This window comes from Lingula anatina, chromosome 1 (genome assembly GCF_051362555.1).
Source record: "Lingula anatina isolate TDL-2025a chromosome 1, LinAna3.0, whole genome shotgun sequence".
NCBI classification, from domain to species: domain Eukaryota; kingdom Metazoa; phylum Brachiopoda; class Lingulata; order Lingulida; family Lingulidae; genus Lingula; species Lingula anatina.
The window spans coordinates 22,129,223-22,148,585 of NC_141767.1; the positions used below are offsets into that span (position 1 = coordinate 22,129,223).

Sequence of the window (19,363 nt, forward strand, 5' to 3'; positions counted from 1 at the left end):
GTTGTGCCGGAGTCAAGACGAATTGAACGAAAAACTTGTCACTCTTATAATCATTATATTGATGAAATGAAATGACTCTGTGCCCTATTGTTACTGTTAAAACAGCGGCACAATTGTCACCCAAAGAGAAATACAATATCTTTTTTAATATGAAATATATTTTTAGCTTATATTTGATTTCTTATCAATAAACACTCATTTTGCACACACTCCCCATTTATGCAACCAGAGTCAAAGGATTAACCGATTTGCCATAATTAAATGAAAAAGTAAAAAAACATGAACACGTCTGTCAAAATACTTTTATACAGTTCAATTTGATTCAATCACACTCATTCGCACATAACATTTAACAATTTGAAAATTCAGGGGGGGGGGCGGGAGACCCCTGTTGTGCCGGAGTCAAGACGAATTGAACGAAAAACTTGTCACTCTTATAATCATTATATTGATGAAATGAAATGACTCTGTGCCCTATTGTTACTGTTAAAACAGCGGCACAATTGTCACCCAAAGAGAAATACAATATCTTTTTTAATATGAAATATATTTTTAGCTTATATTTGATTTCTTATCAATAAACACTCATTTTGCACACACTCCCCATTTATGCAACCAGAGTCAAAGGATTAACCGATTTGCCATAATTAAATGAAAAAGTAAAAAAACATGAACACGTCTGTCAAAATACTTTTATACAGTTCAATTTGATTCAATCACACTCATTCGCACATAACATTTAACAATTTGAAAATTCAGAATACTGAAAAAATATTTATGCTACATTTATTATGTGTAGCTCCAAATATACTGTTAAGTCATTTTTACAGCAAATAAATTCAGCAATTCTTGCACCATAATGATGTTGTGAACTTCTTTTGTATCAGGGTGAATAATCCATTCTGTTATATTTTCTAGTTCACTTAATTGTTTAAATGACATTCAAGTCCATACTTGTCAGACACTGTTTTATATCAAAGGTGCAATACTGAAATATAATGCAAAATAATTGATGTATATAAAAAGTGAATTTTACAACTGATAAGACATGCATTAGCTTGGGTTTTAATCAAGCAAGATATTAGTTTCATGCATGTTACCCATATTAACTAGGGCAACTTGATATCAGTTACTGTAGTGAATAAAGGCAATGCATCATTAATAAATACAATATCAGCTTGAGAAACTTGGTATACTGCAGTGTCAGTCATTGTTTCTATGGTAATGTATTCTTCTGGTGGGCTGCCCATATAGTTGATGTTGCAGTGTCAGTCACTGTCTCTATGGTAATGTATTCTTCTGGTGGGCTGCCCATATAGGTAATACTGCAGAGTCAGTCACTCTCTCTATGGTAATGTATTTTTCTGGTGGGCTGCCCATATAGTTGATGCTGCAGTGTCAGTCACTATCTCTATGGTAATGTATTTTTCTGGTGGGCTGCCCATATAGGTGCTGCTGCAGTGTCACTCACTCTCTCTATGGTAATGTGCTCATCACTGTTTTCCGAAGCTCTATAGTGAGCTAGCAATTCCTGGATGGCCTGTTCTTCCATCTAAAAAAAACCCAAAATCAACTGCCTTGTATTCCTTTTAGTTTGTGTCTTGAGTATAAAAAGACAGGCACATAGTATGATGTAAATGTCTAACAGTAATTTTTGTACATAACACATTAAATGCACATTTTTTCGTAAGTTCCTGCCAGACTAATCAATCACAGAAGTAAGCAAAACCATATTTGCACATGGAAAATTTGAAACCAATAACCAACTCACCTGAATGAGAGCCAGAGGTTTCTTTGTATTTTTATGCAAGGTCTCTCGCTGCTGTATTTCATCTTTCAAGATCTGACTAAAGCTGACAGTCTTGTGAAGTGGCCTGTCCTCCTCCTGGACACTGGGTTCTCCTGGCTGTTTCTTCTGCCAGGGGCTACTACTGGGGGAGGTGGGACTGGTGGGGCTCTGGGAGGGGTGCTTGTTGGAGGTACCTCTAGAGGTAGAACTCCCAGTCAGGCCCCAGCTGTGAGATAAAATGTATAGGGATTTATCAAAGTGCTGAGAAGTATGCTATGACCAGTAATGAAGGGTGTGGTATACAGACAATAAGTACTTATGCAGAGCTCTATACCAAATATTGTATCTCATAACACCCAAAGAACATAAGTGTCTAACAAAAAATAACTACTTTATTTTCAACATTGACTATTAACACTGATAAACATTAAGGAAAGAAGTGAATATAAAATCTTCTGAATATACCTGAAAGATATATCTCCTCCGCCTCTGTCAGTTAGCACCTTGGGTTTAGCACCTTTCCCAACATTTGCATCAACACCTGAACCGGTAGATTTGGATGGGGTTCCCCGAACGTCAGCTTGCATCAGATCTCTGAAGGATGGAACAGCTGTGCTCACAGAATTCCTGTAAGATTTGCAAATGGGATCAACAAATTAGACATAGCATATACAAATATGCAATATCTGCCAATTTATACAATTTACCTTACATTATACTTCAGATTATATTAAGGTCACCTATTTCTTATAAAACAAGCCATACATAGACATTTTGTTTACTCTTTCAGATCTGCTGCATCTCTGTACTAATATTAATGATGCGATGACTGTCAAAACTTTTATAAATTCTCATAGTTATTGACGTAGACCTCACCATGGGTTGGTCGGCTGTGATTTTTCTTTAGTAACTGATGAAGACAAATTATCCTGACCCTCAGATTCTGATGACTTCTGATGTTGCATCTGTCGCTTGCGTTCTTTCTGAGACAATTTTTTGGGAGTCTGTTTGGTTTGTCTTAAAAAAACAGTCGAAAAAAATGTTAAGCATTTAAATATGATCACAGAAAGAAGCAAACTTCAAATCAAGTTCTAAAATGGCTAAAACAATACATCTACTTTTTCTCAATGAATCCACCTGCTAAAAAAATAAATAAATAAAATAAATAAATAAAAAATCTTCAATGGTTTAACATTTAAAAAGGAAAATTAAAATATTTCTCACCCAACAGCTTTAACCACACCCATCGGCTGCACTTGTTGACTTTGCAACTCCATTGCAAGGATCTGTCTCATGTTGAAGACCTCTACCTGTGAAGTGGCGCCACCTGGTGAAATGAACTGTGGTGGAGAACTTGCAGCATCAGGATGCATTTCTTGGGACTCTGCATACAGATTAATAGAATCTGATATTATACAGACAGCTTGTTAAATTCAAATATACTTCTGTACTTTGCCCTAAATATAAATTTCATGTTTTCGCATATTACACTTTATTTAAATAAGATAAAACTTGCATATCTAAAGGTATAAGGGAAACTCTTTTTATTCCTGTTTGACTATATTTCTTATACCGTGTCATTAAACTGTACCTTTGCGAGGTGGGGACTGAAACACAGCCACATTTTCTACAGATCCTTTAGACCCCCATGCAGGCGATGACTGAGGACCCCAAACTGCACGGGGAGCCCTTTGGAATGGAATATCCATGGGCTGACTGCTCACAGCCTGCAGATGAAATCACAACACTATACATTTCCATCAAAATGTACTTTTACAGTTCCTTCAATGTTCTACTGGTTGTGTTCCTCTAGTATTATATCATCTATTACAAGCCATGTCCAAGCCAAATGATTTTTCTCTCAAGGGTAAAAAATATTGTAATACACTATGAAGGAAAACATTTAAAAATATTATTACCTTGGGTTTGGTTATCGTCTCCTCTTTTGAGGGTTCCTCCTGGATAAAACTGTCATCCAAGCTGGCATCTGAACAGATAGACAACCTGGTCTCCCTTCTGTCATTCTTCTGGGACTCTTCACCTAATTAAAAACAAAGATTTCTTTGTTCTACAACCAAATTGGTCAACTTAATGTTTCACCAAATTTTATTTATGTACGAAAACACTTAAATGGACTCCTTCCTGGAGCTCAAAATAGACTTTTCTTTGATCAATTTTAATAAGTTATAAATATCACCTACCAGAACTTTTAGTCCTCGTCCTTTTCCTTTTTGTTTTATTTTTCTTTGCTGAATTCTCTTCCTTCTGAAGTTGTAAGCCATCAAGCGACCCTTCCTCCTCCAGTGCCTCCAGCTCCTCAGAGCTTGGGCCAGTAGTATACGGTGTGATCACACGGTAACACATGCTGGGAACCTAAAATATGACATCAATATTATGTCCATTTAATACACCCCTTTTTAGATACTTTATTAAGAACATGCATGGCTGTCATTTAAAACCCACATGTAGAGCATTAACATAAAGTAAAGGGACAAGGATGGAGAAAATGCTGTTTATGTTGTGGTGATGTCATTTGGTTAGAACTGCAATGACAAGAAATGTCTATTAGAAAATGTATAGATCCATGCCCTTTAATGATTATAAAGGTTACTTTAATAATAAAAATATATATATATATTTTAGTAAAGAGTACAAGTAATGATGTCATGTTTTATATCCTGACTCAAAATACATGCATTCCTGTGAAGTCATACTCACTGTTCTTCTGTAATATTTTGTGAGTTCCTCCATTGTACTTTCACTGACTACATCAAGAGATCTATAGAAAGGAATGCATTACATATTAATGGTAAATGTTCTAATCAGTGACATGTATTTCAATAGAACAGAGCATAGCATTTTCAACTAGACTTGTTCATCAGATTAATTTCCAAGATTTTTTTTTTGCAGTAATGTTTATTAGCTTGGTAGTTGGATCATAAATGACAATTATCAAACACAAGCCAAAAAATTTTAATTGCCAACCTGCACATAGGCCTTCATCATATTGATGTGAGATGTTGACAGTCACTGACCACTAGGTGGTTTATTGTTGTTTATTAAAACCTATTTTGTGGAGAAAATGTTGGCGGTCACATACCTGGCTTCCAAGATGGCAGCAATATTTAGTGTGATGAATTGTTGGCATGTTAATTTTAACTGGCTGGCATTGTACACACTAGCAAACTCCAACAATTCAGCAGCATTCTTGAGTGAGACTGAAAAGAAACACAAGGTAAAAATATTATGTTTCTCTCCACTCCCCCCTTTCCTCTAAAATGATAACAAAATTTGACATTTGAATATCAGTAAAATACTTACTGGCTTTATATAGCATGTGTTTAATAAGAAAGAGGTGTTGATTTCTAATATTATATTTGTGCAATTTGAAAGGAGAGAAACCTTACTTAATTGTGCCAGTGCAACTTCACACATCTGCCTTAATCTGGTGATCAACAGTTGGTCAGCCACCACCAAGATGTTACATAGCAGCTCTGCGTTGTCTGTGTCTGAAATAACACGTAAAAATCATTAAATGCAGGGATAAGACTGCTCTTTATCGAAAAATCTGAAAATATGACTGGGGTCCAGGGGCCCTTCTGTATTGATCTCAAAAATGATATATTTGGCTTCCAAAAAGTTAGGAAAATCTCATTACTGTAAAATGGAATTTTTCTTTTCTGAAATGAAAAACTTTTACATCTTAAACTTGCAATGCAACTTAATCCTAATATAAAGCATTGCATTCTCTTAAGTTAATAATAATGGTCATCATCATGAGGTTTTTGAAACAAGAATAGCACCTTTACTTTTAATCTGCGTAACTGATTTATGTACAATGACAATTCAACTATATTATAAGAAGTCATTCACCTCACATGGCATTTAATAACGAAGTTTCTACATGAAATTCAATTGCTCACCAGAAATAATGGCAGACTCATCCGTGTAGAGGTAATCAATAATAACGCTGAGAATATCTCCCGGGACTGGCAAGGTCAGGGCTTCTGTATTGGAGGTCTGGAAATACCACATTAAATAAATCTTAAGAAAAAAATACTGGCTACTAAAATAATCAGAGGCCATTCAAGGAATAACGATAGGAGCACACTAAATATCTTTTACATGTAACATTGTGTTTATGAAATTACTCTATGGTAATTCAGGCACTGAAAACCTGAACATGGTCTTTGCTAGATAGAAAATCAGGCAGGCAGAGAGATAGAAACAGGTACACATATACTGTAAAAGTACCATGATTCACCCACCTCCACCCATCCACTAGCCAGCATGCTATGGAAATACTCCAGTCTGGCCACCAGGATACACTTGTGTGCCTGCACAGTGTGGCTGTCGTCTGCTTTGATACACACATCGCGCAGTATGGGACTGAAAATGTTGAGTGAATTTTTAAAAATTAACATTTAATTAATGGATTCTGATTCAATATGGCACTCTGGACAGAATCTTAAACCTATGGGGTGGGCAACCAGTACAGATGACAAAATATTTATCAATACATCACAATGTTTCAAAATTTGAGGTTTTGTATACTAAGATACCAATTTCTATTTAAAATCTGTATATAAAAATGCACTTACTATTTCTTCCTGTCAAACTTGGGTCTAGGTGGTGAAAGATACTTTCCACTGGACATAATTTTTCCTCCAACATACTTCACAGCATCTAGCCTGAATAATAATTATAGAAAATGATATTTCACCCTCAATACATACTATGACAATTGCCAATTATTTGACAGTTTTTACATGGGCAGTAAGTAAAAATTTGAATATTTTAAACTCGTGTAATTTCTGAGATAATCAGGTAACTCAAAATGATAAGAGTAGAGGCATACTAACTTTTTCATTAATGTATGGACTCCAAATCTTTTTGCCAACTCATGGAGCTGCTTCACTGGGTTATTACCACTTCCATCTACTGGGTGGTCTTTTTTGCCCTTTTCTTTATCTTTCCCCTTCCTCTTTTCTCTCATTTCATAAGCAGATATTTTCTTTTTAGAATTTGGCACTTGTATAAACCCTGAGTTAAAGTTTGTGTCTTCAACTGCAACATTTTCTTGATCATGCGCAGTTTGCAATTGAAAACTGTTCCCAATCTTCAACAGATCACAGTCATCAGTATAAATAAACTTTAATAAATGCATAAACAATTCAAAATCAACATCTTCAATGTGAACAGTTGGTGGAACATCATTCTCTTGTTCTGAGAGAAAAATCTTTCGGAAATAATCACTTCGGCTGGCTAATATAAATTTGTGAACTGGGACTTCATTGCTACCAATCTAGAAAATAAAATAATACTATGTAACATATTGATAAATATACAAATATCAAACTCATATGATTGTTATGCTAACAAGGAGACAACTTAAATTTATTTATGCAGACATTTTTTCCTTTTGTTTGAAAGTTATTAAAATTTTCAGTTTACCTTAGACACACTTTCTATACAAGGTATATCATAACACTTTAAATGAGAGCATTACTCAAAGAGTTACTGACTCGTAGAACAGCATCATGGATAAGATCACCAAGGTCTGCCTCATCTAGTAATGTCTGCAAGTGCTGGCCTATATCAGAGATATCAGAGTCTGGAAGCTCTGTTAAACTGAAAAAAAAAAATCAATGTAAATCTGGTTTACTGATACACATTTGAAAACAACATAACAACAAAGTTTGACAATGCATTTAAAAAAATTGGTTACATTATTTTAAAATGTTTGCTGGACATTTTTTCTTTTTTCCTAAATCTGCTTAAAATATTTAAGAAACTGAAAAGCCAATACTAACACAGAAATTATTCAAACATCCAACATACTTAGCATTTGGTAAGTTTTGAAGCACTGAAAAGTTTCTTCCTTTTTTGTCAGCAGTAATCTGTGTGGCCCTGTGGATGTTTGGCAGTCTTTTTAATGTGACATCTTCAGTGTCGTCTTTGTCTATCAAGTCCGACAGTGATAGCATTGAAAAATCATCTAAAAGTGGGACACTGGACTGCATGTCTAAAATGAGAAGTAAAAGAAACTGTTTATCTTCTGTGACTATTAAAACAATTATCAACAAATATCTGAGCCCTTATAAGTAATATTATCATTTATTGTGATCCAAATTCAATTTTAGCTACCTTTTGATATCTCTCGCTTTGAATCTTTTGCAGGCATCGCCTTCTTAGCACGTTGAGAAAAAGTCCCCAGAAAAGCCTCCCCATCACTGGTAACAATGGCAATATTGGAGGTTGTCAAGGTAACATCCACAACAGCCAATTGTCTTCCAGGAGACCAGATGCAGCGTTTCATAGTGGGACTGGAGGAACGCCACACAAACACCTGATGTAATACATAACATTTCAAAAAATCAAACACTTTTTTACATGAAAATAAATTATTTGAACAAATGTATTTTTTACACCCCGAGAGGTCACTGGTAACTCTCCTTTACTATCAGATGTTCTAGGCTGCTGGAAACAGCAAAGCAAGCTGATATAGGATAGTTTCTAGGTCTCTGAAATTCAGGCCCTTATCTTGAATGACCAAGTACTTAACAAATGTCAAATATCATGCTGGATCAGACTATAACATAAATAGGGGTAACAAAAAGCAATGCTGAAGTGACATTTAACCTGACAAAAATATCTGAAATATGTATAAAAGTCTCCTGTAATACACACCTTTTCTGAAGTAGTCCTAACCATGACAACTAGTTCATTTCCCCCTTTCTCTCTCAACATCTCTTGGGCAGTGCTGTAGTCAAGCTGACCTCCACTGACTACCACCTGGACTATGTCCAACCACCTGAAAGAGCATTCATTGAAAACAATTATATACTGATGAATCTTTAAAAAGTAATCCGCTTACCAGGAAGGATCGTCCCATCATACCAGATGTTGTACAGGTCCATCTTCATTCCCCGATTACTGTAGTATGGCAGATGATGGGACTGAAAGTTTTCACTTCCTCTGAATAGGATATTAGTCAGTTTTACCAGTATGTACTTATGTTGAGAACCAACTACCAAGAGGTGGTGTATCTCACATAAGTGACACATAAAACATGACATGTTACACCATGCCTACACCATAAATGTCAGCAATATATAAGTCAAAAACATCACTTCTCAGGAAAATGTATGTAATATCCACTCATGCTTTGCACTCATGTATATCACACACACTTCACCCACTTGTGGTGGATCGATTACACGATTTCCAAACCTCTGTGCCAGGAATTCTGCATGTTATCATAAATAAATACATGCACTAAGATCTTTGTTACAGTCACAAATATAAAATTGTACATCTCTATATTCTCTCATATTTCTAAAATCTAACATTTCATCCTTAAAGGGAATTTCAAAGAGGAATTTACTTTGAAGCTATTTTCCTGCATTGGTATTCATGTAGGGCATATATGTCTCCCTTTTTGGTGGCACATACTGTGGCTGCATCAGAACAGGCAACGTGGCTGATTACAAAGTCTTTGTGGTTCAATGGAGACACCTGGCGTGGCTGAGAACAAATTCTATCACCTTTACTGTGACCTGGAATTTTAACAATTTTGACTTAGAATCATGAAGAGCTGTGAAAAATGAATAACATATGCCTCTTTAGATATCTGGAATCATTTCTGACAGATCTTATTATATTATTTCTACTACCATTACGTGTGTATCTGATTGTATTTGTTTGTTAATTTTTAACTTCAGAAGGACAATTTTTACAAAACCACTCAGATTCATTTTCAATAAGATATACCTAGCTGTCCAGCATTGAGACCAAATGTAAAGACAGCATCCCTGGTATAAATCACAGTGTGAAAGCGACCTGTACAGATACCCTCTATCACTTTTCCTTTCAGCAGTTTATGGTTCATCTAGGGATTGACAATATATGTACTTTACTAATCAATTTATTGAAAAATCAACACAGTCTAAATTATAAAGTACTGACTTTTGCCATGTTTACAAGATATAGTCAATACCACTTAAATCATTCCAGGGTATAAAAGAATAAAAATGGAAATATTTTTAAACAGGCCATACTATCTTACTTTAAACTATATGTGGTTAGACCAACTATTTTTACCTGCTTTGGAAGAAGACTTTTATCTGGTGCTGGGTACTGTCCTAACTGATGGCTGTCATTCAGGCCACATGAATAAATAATGCCACTGAAACATAAACAAGATGGACATTACAACATATTCATATAATAATTTGAAAGTTTGAATGTCATAAGTTTAAGTTCTTCAATCCACAACAAGCCCGCAAAGACTGGCAAATTTACAGACCAGTATCAGTATCAAGAATGATGGTAAAAATACAGAGACACAGAGGGATGTTCTTTAAAATAAAACAGCCCGGAACAATTTTTGACTTACACTGCACTCAAAGTGACCCCAGACATATTTAGAGAACAGATTTTTTGTGTAAGATAGTACACAAGGGATGCAATACCCAGGTAAATATTTGCTAATATTCATATAAAGCAGCAGAATTTACCTGGTTTTAAACACATATTTCAGTCCTGTTTTAAGTAAAGCGGTGTCTGACTTATGTTATTGCAGTAGTACAAAGAAATAATACTGTACCAAAGCAGACAGACAGACACAAAATATATAACATGTATCTAATGTGTCATGCTTACCTTTCTGTCAACATGAGAGTGTGATCTCTGGCAGCTGCCACCAAGGTGACCACCTCAGTCTTCAGTGCCTCCACTAAGGTGGGCTGTAGACAAGTTTGTTCATGTCCCTGCCCCAGTCTGCCTCCTCTACCATGTCCACAAGTGTACACTTGGCCCCCATCAGACAGAAACACTGTGTGGTACTTACACATCACAACCTACAGACAAAGGAAATATTTTCAACACCCCTTGCGCTAAACTAGCAATGATGTATAATCCTAATAAGAGTTTACATTTATTCTTTACTGCTGAGTTTACTTATCATATCAAACAAAAGCATTTTAACTAATCTTTTCAACAAAAGGAATTTCTGTTCCATTATTACTGCACGTGCTATAGGCCCACTGCCCATGTCTAGGGTACCTGTTTGATGCTAATATTCCCTTTGTGGAATAGTTCTAGTAGCTCAGGGTTTCTTCTCTGCTCATTTCCATGACCAAGATTGAAGTTAGCATTATCTCCCCAACTGTACACATCACTGGGTTCTAATAAAACAAGAAATGTTTAGAAGTCTTCTGCAAAAACAGGACTGATCACTATTCCTTAAAATAAAAGTGACTGCTGCAATAAAATACCCCCCTGTGGTTTCCTTAAAATATATACATATATATTTTAAAACTTATAGCTTATCATATAGGAGTAAGACTCATATTACATATCTGTTGATTTTGAAGAAAATCAATATATATTATTGTACTTAACCGTTTCATTTAATGAACCGGAATAATAAAATCAGTAATGTAAAATTTACATAATAAAGGTCAACATGCAAGTTCCATAGGAAAATCACTGTGGGCATTCTCATCGAACAAAACCATCTGTTATTTCCCACCACATGTTCCTGACACTGACCTTTTGATGAGAACTGCACATGTGGCAGTCTGTCTTTCATGGCAAGGTCTAGAGCTGTTAGACTCTCATTATCACGGGACTGCATGGGAGAGTGGTGCTGAAAAGTTATCATACCACTATTACCAAATTTATAAAATACTTTTCACAAGTATTACCAATAAAATTAAACAAGGTGTTTTTTTGTAAAAAAGTTTTCATAAATTATTTACTGTCGCTTGCATGTCATTTCCAACTCATAAAACTATGCCAAACCCTCTAATATATCTATAGGAAAACAGTAATGGTTCAGACTATACTAGTAGTTATCTGTATAGGTAAATCAAGTTATTTTACCATGATAAGTATCCTTGCTGCTGCCAGCTGACCATAGAAAATAGCTCTGTGCAGGGCAGTCCATCCAGATTCTGTGTCTTTTATAGCTTTATCTGCAGTGGTTTCTTGTAGCAACCACTCAACAACCTCCCACTTCCCACAAGAAGCTGCCATGTGCAGTACTGTTCTTCCCCATATATCTCTTGCAGTGTGGAAGTTATAACACTGATGGCAGTATGCTTTAATTTGTTGTGTGTTCCCTCTAATAACTGCTGCCAACAGTTCCAATGCATGATTATAGGAAGAGCACTTTGGTCCACATGCTAATTCAATAGGCATTGTAAAAGTTACTTTTGTACATTTAATTATTTAAATCCAATTACAAAAAAAGGGATGACACTTGATCCCTGGGATAAAACAGAATTGATAATACTTGTGCTCTCTAATACTAGTAAGTGTCCTCTCACAAAACCAAAGCACCTTTAGGCCATCCTACAAGGGAGGCCAAAAAGTGGCCATTTTTGTATGGGTTTAGGCTTCCATAATTGTCAAAATTAACCTGAATAGAGAAAAAATACTTAGTATGAGTGTCAATGAATACAAATGATTTAAATTAATTTTCAAATTAATATGCTACCATTAGAAATACTGGGGTAGCGCTAGCAAAATTTTTGGCTTATCCAAATTACCACTTTTTGTCAATTTGTTATCAAAATGGTTATAATTTGACTAAAACAAGGTAAATCAGGCCCTTTTTCTTTAGCCAATTTAAGTCAGTTTCAGCATTTGGCTAAATTGGCGAGTGTTAGCGCTACCCCAGAAACAGAAACTACTCTCCCACCCACCCCACTCATGCAACCCATAAAAGAAAAATGAAAGCTATCCCGCTTCCTGTTGGGTATATTGACCATCGTGTGCAATATTACAATATTACATATTAATAACCCTCCAGCCCCGCTGGCGGGTTTTATGAGATAAGACTAATATTACTTAACGTTATCCATATCTTTCTAATCCATCTTTCTAATTCTATTGTACATAAGCAAGATATGAGTATTAAGGGATAAGTTATTAACACTGCAGGCGCCTTGAAGACAAAAAAGGCGTGCACATGATATGACTTTGTGCAACATTAACAGCAGCGGCAATATTAAGAATTCCTGCAGTGCCCAGCTGGTGCCTTCGGAACGAGTAGAGTCGTAAATTGTCAACACAAGCCGTGAGAGGTTACATATCTTGACATCTGAAAATTATATAATGATATGAAACCGACTTCACTTACCTATCTTACTTAACAATATACTCCAAGACAAGAGATGCAGACAGAAAAGGGATAGAAATGGGCGAGACTGCAAATATTTTGACTTCCATGGAGGCGGCCATATTTGATGCGTGTCGTATAGTCTTCAACCGCTACGATTAATACAAATAGATTAGTTAGCGAAATTCTTATAGGTGCGTGATACTAAAAAATAATATTTAACACTTGGGAAAAGGAATAATTCTTAAATACTTCAACGAATGATAATAAAAAGTATAAATTAATGTCTTCAGATGGTTTGAAGACTATAAATCAAAATAGCCAATCAAATTGCAAAATTGATTTTGAAGGAAAATGGCGACCTCTTTCATGCAGGTGGGTGCCTTTGTCGTGTGGAAGCAATTAGGTCTTGCGATGGTTTTCAGTTGTTGCAACCAAATTTTACGAGAGGTTTTAAAAATGTCTATGTATTGAGTTGCTTGGACGAAGTGATAAACGCATTTATCGGTTTTTACCTGTTGATCTGTCGTGTTGCTAATGTCAACTAACTCTCAGGCAGGTTATTATTATTAATGTCTTTCCGTATCATACCATTTGAGACTAACACTGTAACAGCTGCGCTAGAGGAGCTTTCTTTATTTGGAATTTACAGCAATATATATTAAGGATAGACAGGTAGATATTGTTTCAATTTTTTTCAAAATATGAATGTAACTGAAGAATTTTAGTGTCGCGCAGTAGACGTTTTCAATTTATTTCCTTTATCTGGTCAAGATTAAAGACAATGAAGTCATTTGAAATAGGAAGTAGGAAGTGCAGAGATTGAGAGTACTATTTTCTATTGCTAAAGTCATAGTCATAGTAATTACATGACTCAAAGTGTATGATGTTATAAGAAAAGTTCATTTCAGTATCTTAGCTGTGTTTGTTTAGATTCATGTACTGCAGTATGGATACGGTTGCTTCTGTATATTTATTGAGCATAAATGTATGCGTCAGTCATATCACAAGTGCCCTATTGAACTTTTGCACATAACTTCCCTCAACTGCCTCAGATACAACTACCTATAAATATCCTTGGTTATTAAAAAGAATCTAACTGTATGGGATACATGGAGTTTAATTTCAGCCCCTTTTCTGACAATATATCAACAAATAAATCTCCAAAAGGTGACAGAAATAATCATTTAAGTATACTTGGGTGTATTTCATTTCAGCACTCACACAAACCCTCAATGGAACTTGAAAATGTAAAAATAAGGGCTTTAAACATAGTCTGCTGGCTTTTCTTCCAGAATACATGATTCATGAATTTGTTGCAGGGTGTCTGACATATTCTCACTTCATTTCTTTAAAAAGAAAAACAAATAAAACAGTGTGCCCCAGCTCCAGGCTAGTTGGAATACATAGTGACACTTAATGTTGATATATATTCAGAGCTGTTGAGTAAATCTACACTCGAGTGGTCTGACCTTCCATGCAGTATAATTAACAGCTTTCTCTACAAACCACTCTTTCAATTATTAATCATTTTCTTTACTGTCCCTCAGAGCAGAAAACAATCAACTATTTGTACTTCATGCCTTCAACGGATTGAGTCCTGCAATATGATTGCATAAGTGCAAGTAAAATCAATTTACATCCTTGATTACATAGAGACTACTGTGAGGGCTGTGCTATAACTCAGATGTCATTTTGATCCTATAGCAGATTAGAAAGAAATGAAATTTGGTATTATTATGAAGAAAATTACAATTGTAATATCCATCATGAAACGTATAGGCTATGTGTGCCTGCATTTGTACTTTGTTCATTATATTTTTATTATTGTTTCGTAGAAAAAATGAAAGGAGCATGATTTTGTCTTTTTTGTAAGAGAAGGTATTTTTACATTAGTGTGAATATTTGTATTGTTGTGAACCTGAATTGAATAGTTATGTATCAAGTGAATTATTGAATAATACAGTGAGAAAATGAACAAATAGCATAGGATAAATCAATGATATTAATTGCTTTTATCATTCCTGCCACTCTCTGAAATTGTATAGAATAACCTTTTATATTTATATGAGGGCTATTTATATTTAATCTATTTCTGTGAAAAGTTCATCTCAAATAATCTTACACAGAAAAGAAGTGACACTGGAAACATGTGAGATCAGTTGATAAGCTGAGAATTTGAGGCTTGGCTATAAAAAAAACTATATAAGCACATGCTCTGTTTCACTTGGTTGCAATAAAGTCTTGCCAGTCTTTTGACTTTTACTGGGGCAGGTGTCATTGAGTGATCACCTGTGTTAATGGTGTTTACCTAACACCTAAAAGGTATTGTAATTTCAATGTAATATGCTAACTGCAACATGGCACCTTGCTGCAACACACAAGGGTAATTACAGATTGATATTCCGCAAAGTAATACATCTTAAGATTATGTCTTCATAAAGGATATAAATGACCAATTAGGGGTGCTATTTTTAGTCTGATGGATGAGTAATGATAAATTATAATTTCCTTCTATTAACCTCTCCACGCCATGTGGAATATATCAGAGAATACACATATTCTGCAAAAAGTGATCCTATTCTTACTATTACATTTAGAAATAGTGATTTCTGAACACCATTTGATTTTGCTCCTCATCTGGTAAGTCTGACTTGGAAATGGAAAATAGATGTGTTGCAATATTGAGTAAGTTTTATATAGATGCCATGATAAACAAAGGTTTTGTTAAGAGAAGACATTGATCAGTGGACATTTTAAAAAATGAAAAGGTCAATCATGGCTTATGGTTGGAAGAAGAAAAAGTTATCCATTTCTAAGACAAAAGTATATATATATATATATATATATCTGAAATATTTTCTGTTGGCTGCCACTTGTATAACTTTACAGCCGTTCATCACCATCATCATCTCTCTCTCTGTGTGTGTGTGTGTGTGTGTGTGTGTGTGTGTGTGTGTGTGTGTGTGTGTGTGTGTGTGTGTGTGTGTGTAGAGAGAGAGAGAGAGAGAGAGCAAATATGTTGGGCAAGGATACATGTAACCACTTTTTCATGGTGGAGTTAATTTAATCGTTGTATTGGCAGTTTCTTATCAATCTCTCTGCTCTACATGGACAGGCATGGGATCAATACCAAACACTGGTCCCCTCACAGAGCCTGCTTTCTTTCCAAACAAATTTATCAATTAGCATGCTTGATAGTGCTTGTCAGGAGCCCAATATTTTGATTAGGGCACATAATAGGAAGTAAATAATACTGATGAATTCAGTAACTAATAAAGGTATTTCCATTTATTATAGTCTTTGATGCATTTAATGTTGAAATTATCGAAGAACCTCTTATGCTTTTCATTGTTGTTGCTTTTGTTCATTATGCGTATTAAATAGGTTAGCTGTACAGGTTATGGTGAAACTGATCGAATGTGGACCATGTTAACACCTTCAAGTATGTTAAAGGTATTCCTTACAGTTAATAAATATATGATGATTTTATACCCCAACTCAATTTTCTTAAATACTCTCAGCCTCTCTATGTCTAACTTTTTATTGATTATTATTTTATTATTATCTTTTCAGATTTAAAAAAGAGTAACAGTCCTGACTATCAGTAGAGGTAAGACTGTAAGTGTATGGTTATATTAGTATAGGTATAAAACAGTTACTATTCAGATACCATTTGGACAAATATGATGACCTTATATTTTTAATTCTCTTTGTTATTTTTATTATTTAATTATATTTAATTAATTTTTGTAAAGATGGATTTGGACAATCAGTAAAACTAATTCAGCTATCTATTGTTTTACTCTTTTTGCCAAGACTACTTACCTATAGAGGTAGCGCATATGCCATAGATTTGAAATTGTAAAAACTCATTATTTTTGCTCAACAGATGGATAGACACTGCTGTAATTGCCAGTAATTTGTGGGTTTTCTGGATTGATTAGCATGAAGATAATGTTTCAGGGAACTTGGTCTTTGTATTTTCCCTGGAAAATTGAGATAAATGTATTGCAGAATTGACTTTTTTATGATGGAAAGGTGTGCTATTCATTGTGTAGGCTAAACCTTTCATGTCAAGTTGCATTTAGATGAAAATGTGTTGTTGTCATTGAATTACTCCTGATCTAGGGAGAGTTTGACTTTATTATGTCAGTTGTATCAAAAGTTTCTATTGCATAAGCTTCCCTGCAGCAAGCAATTATTATTAAATTTGGCATGCATGAAATCAGTTAAAAAACATGGAACCATGAAAATCATGTTTCAGGAAATGAACAGTTAGGAAATGAACTGAAAAATTTCAGTAATCTTTCGGATCTAAGAATATAAATCTAGTAATTACTGGTTGATAAAATCAGCTGTGCTTCCCACCAGCTTTAGGAACTGAATTAATTCACTGCCCAAAGATTAAAAAAATTATGTACAGATTAAAATTTAAAGCTGGGAAGTTCTTGGGAGGGGAGAAAGAAAAAAGTAAGATATGGAGATAAAACTGCTCAGACTGGGCCATTTTAATACAAGGGCTATTAATTGTGCGTCATGTGTAAACAGAACTTGACTATTGCACATTGCCATGGTAACACAGGCCAGACAGCACACTACATGTGTAGAGGATTCTCATTGGTTTCCATGCGGAAGGTCCATGATGCCAGAGAAGAGCAGTTATATTTGACCTGCAGTGCACCCAGTAGTACTGGGATATGTAGGAGGAATTATTATCAATTAGACAGGGGGCATGCAGACCACTGGGTGTAGCAAATGCTGTTACCATGCACTTAAAATGCAGACATGCAGTTCAGCAGCAGTGTGGGAGGAATAGTTACATGGGACTGAACATGCTTCTTTCTGCAGATGTGTTATCAATCTCTTGTACTCATATTGATTTTCTGTTCATGATTATGCTGCATTACTGACTCTCTTTCCCCATTTTTTTTTCTGATATCTTCTGTAACTGAGTTTCTGTGGTAATATTCAATGTATGGCAGGTTCTTGCTAGTTGGTTCTTCACCATGAACTGTGGTTTGATCAATGTCACACTTTAATCGTGTTAGCACCAGATGGTTTGGCCCAACCACTATGTTTTGGTCTCTTTATTTAACATTACTTGATTAATATCTAAAAGCAGGGTTAGTATCATATTGTTAGTATACATATGCAAATGATAGTCTGTGTTATGACGTGGATGTGATAATAAATGATATAGACAATTAAATTTTTCCATCCAAGTTTTTATAACTAAGTTTTGATACAGCATTGCATGTTGATATAAGTGCTGCTTCTCTAGGGCACCAACTAGACAGATAACGACTTTTTAAGCCTTAAAAAGGGATGAGATGTTTGTGAACTTAAGCCCCAGATTTGTGAATACGAATGCCCAAATTAACAACTTAAACCACAAATTAAGAACCCAAACATAAAATAAGTAGCCACAAGCACAGCGCTAGGAACTATGAGCCGTGAATCCACTGAACTACCCATTTGGTATGTTCTGTATAAGCCAGAAATAGTCGAGAGCACATTGCTGCCATATTAATATGCGGTACTGATAGTAGATTATATGAATTAGTTTGGTTTGTTTTGAGACTTTTTTTTGTATTTTTTTTTCTAAGATAAAAGGAATACATGAAAACAGATATTTGTGAGTTTGTGGAAACTATCATTAAATCAATTTTGCTTCTGTCCTTTTTGCCAAGTTCTAGCCACTTTTTGGGGCTTTGGTGTAGAAGTCCAAAGACTCCTTTTATTTTCATCAAAGAAGTTAAAAGAGGAAAAAATGTCACTCTTTTTCGACAAGGAATCTTTGAGAGCTCTGACGTGCTGTTTCATGTATCTTCCACCATATTGAAAATAGACCTGGGTTGAGGTAAAGAATCCATACGTGCACAGCCAGAGAACCTGATGAAAGCTGGTCAAATCAACTGTGTGCTCTGAAGCTGTGCTTGTGGCTACTTATTTTACGTTCCAGCACTTAAAACATGGCTCAAGTGGGTAATTTAGACATTCTTGCTCCCAAATCTAAGGTTCATAATAGCAAATGGCAATTATTGTTCATGAGGCCTGTTTTTGTAAGGTCAGTAGACTGGCAAAATCACTTTAATCACTGCAGAAAGGATTTATTTTAGTCAAGAGCATGGCTTTTTCAGTAGAGTCCTCCAGCTGTCATTTGGACAGCCTGTTCCTTCAGAAGACAACCATTATCTGTGAGAATTGTACAAAATTTTGAGGATATGATGGCTTGATTTGATGGGATGGGTGGATTGCCTAGAAATTCTTATAAGGTATTTTGATGTACCTAGATTGTTAAGTAAAAAAAAAAAAGATGTTTTACCAAGCCAGAGATGAGATATGTGTACTGTCCAAATAAACAGTAAAATCCACATTGGTCACAGAGCCCACATAACCACTTGCTATAAGGTAACCAGTTGAAACATCCCTTCTGGTTTCTA

General features: G+C 35.1%; 2 protein-coding genes across 4 annotated transcripts in view; one reads left to right on the forward strand and one right to left on the reverse strand.

Annotated features, from left to right (window-relative positions):
* Positions 1-678: 678 nt before the first annotated feature.
* Positions 679-13,109, reverse strand: LOC106152552 (inhibitor of Bruton tyrosine kinase-like). Its single transcript, XM_013526166.2, has 27 exons — positions 12,939-13,109; positions 11,678-12,215; positions 11,345-11,441; positions 10,856-10,977; positions 10,454-10,650; positions 9,893-9,977; positions 9,563-9,680; positions 9,177-9,348; positions 8,480-8,603; positions 7,937-8,138; positions 7,631-7,814; positions 7,315-7,420; positions 6,652-7,094; positions 6,391-6,480; positions 6,058-6,178; positions 5,713-5,809; positions 5,197-5,298; positions 4,890-5,007; positions 4,508-4,568; positions 3,991-4,162; positions 3,709-3,830; positions 3,381-3,516; positions 3,014-3,173; positions 2,666-2,806; positions 2,255-2,416; positions 1,772-2,015; positions 679-1,552 (listed from the first exon to the last, which is right to left on the reverse strand). The coding sequence occupies exons 2-27, from the start codon at positions 11,993-11,995 to the stop codon at positions 1,412-1,414; spliced, it is 4,035 nt and encodes a 1,344-aa protein (XP_013381620.2). The 5' UTR covers positions 11,996-12,215; positions 12,939-13,109; the 3' UTR covers positions 679-1,411.
* A 76-nt stretch (positions 13,110-13,185) lies between these two features.
* LOC106178751 (protein still life, isoform SIF type 1) overlaps positions 13,186-19,363 on the forward strand; it is a 43,815-nt gene continuing 37,637 nt past the window's right edge. The window contains exons 1-2 of one of the 3 annotated variants that reach the window (XM_087002977.1): positions 13,186-13,292; positions 16,494-16,530. The gene's annotated coding sequence lies outside the window, so the exon portion shown is untranslated. Of the gene's footprint in view, positions 13,293-13,416; positions 13,593-16,493; positions 16,539-19,363 lie in introns of those variants that run through there. The other 2 variants (XM_087002978.1, XM_087002979.1) reach the window with 2 other exon arrangements.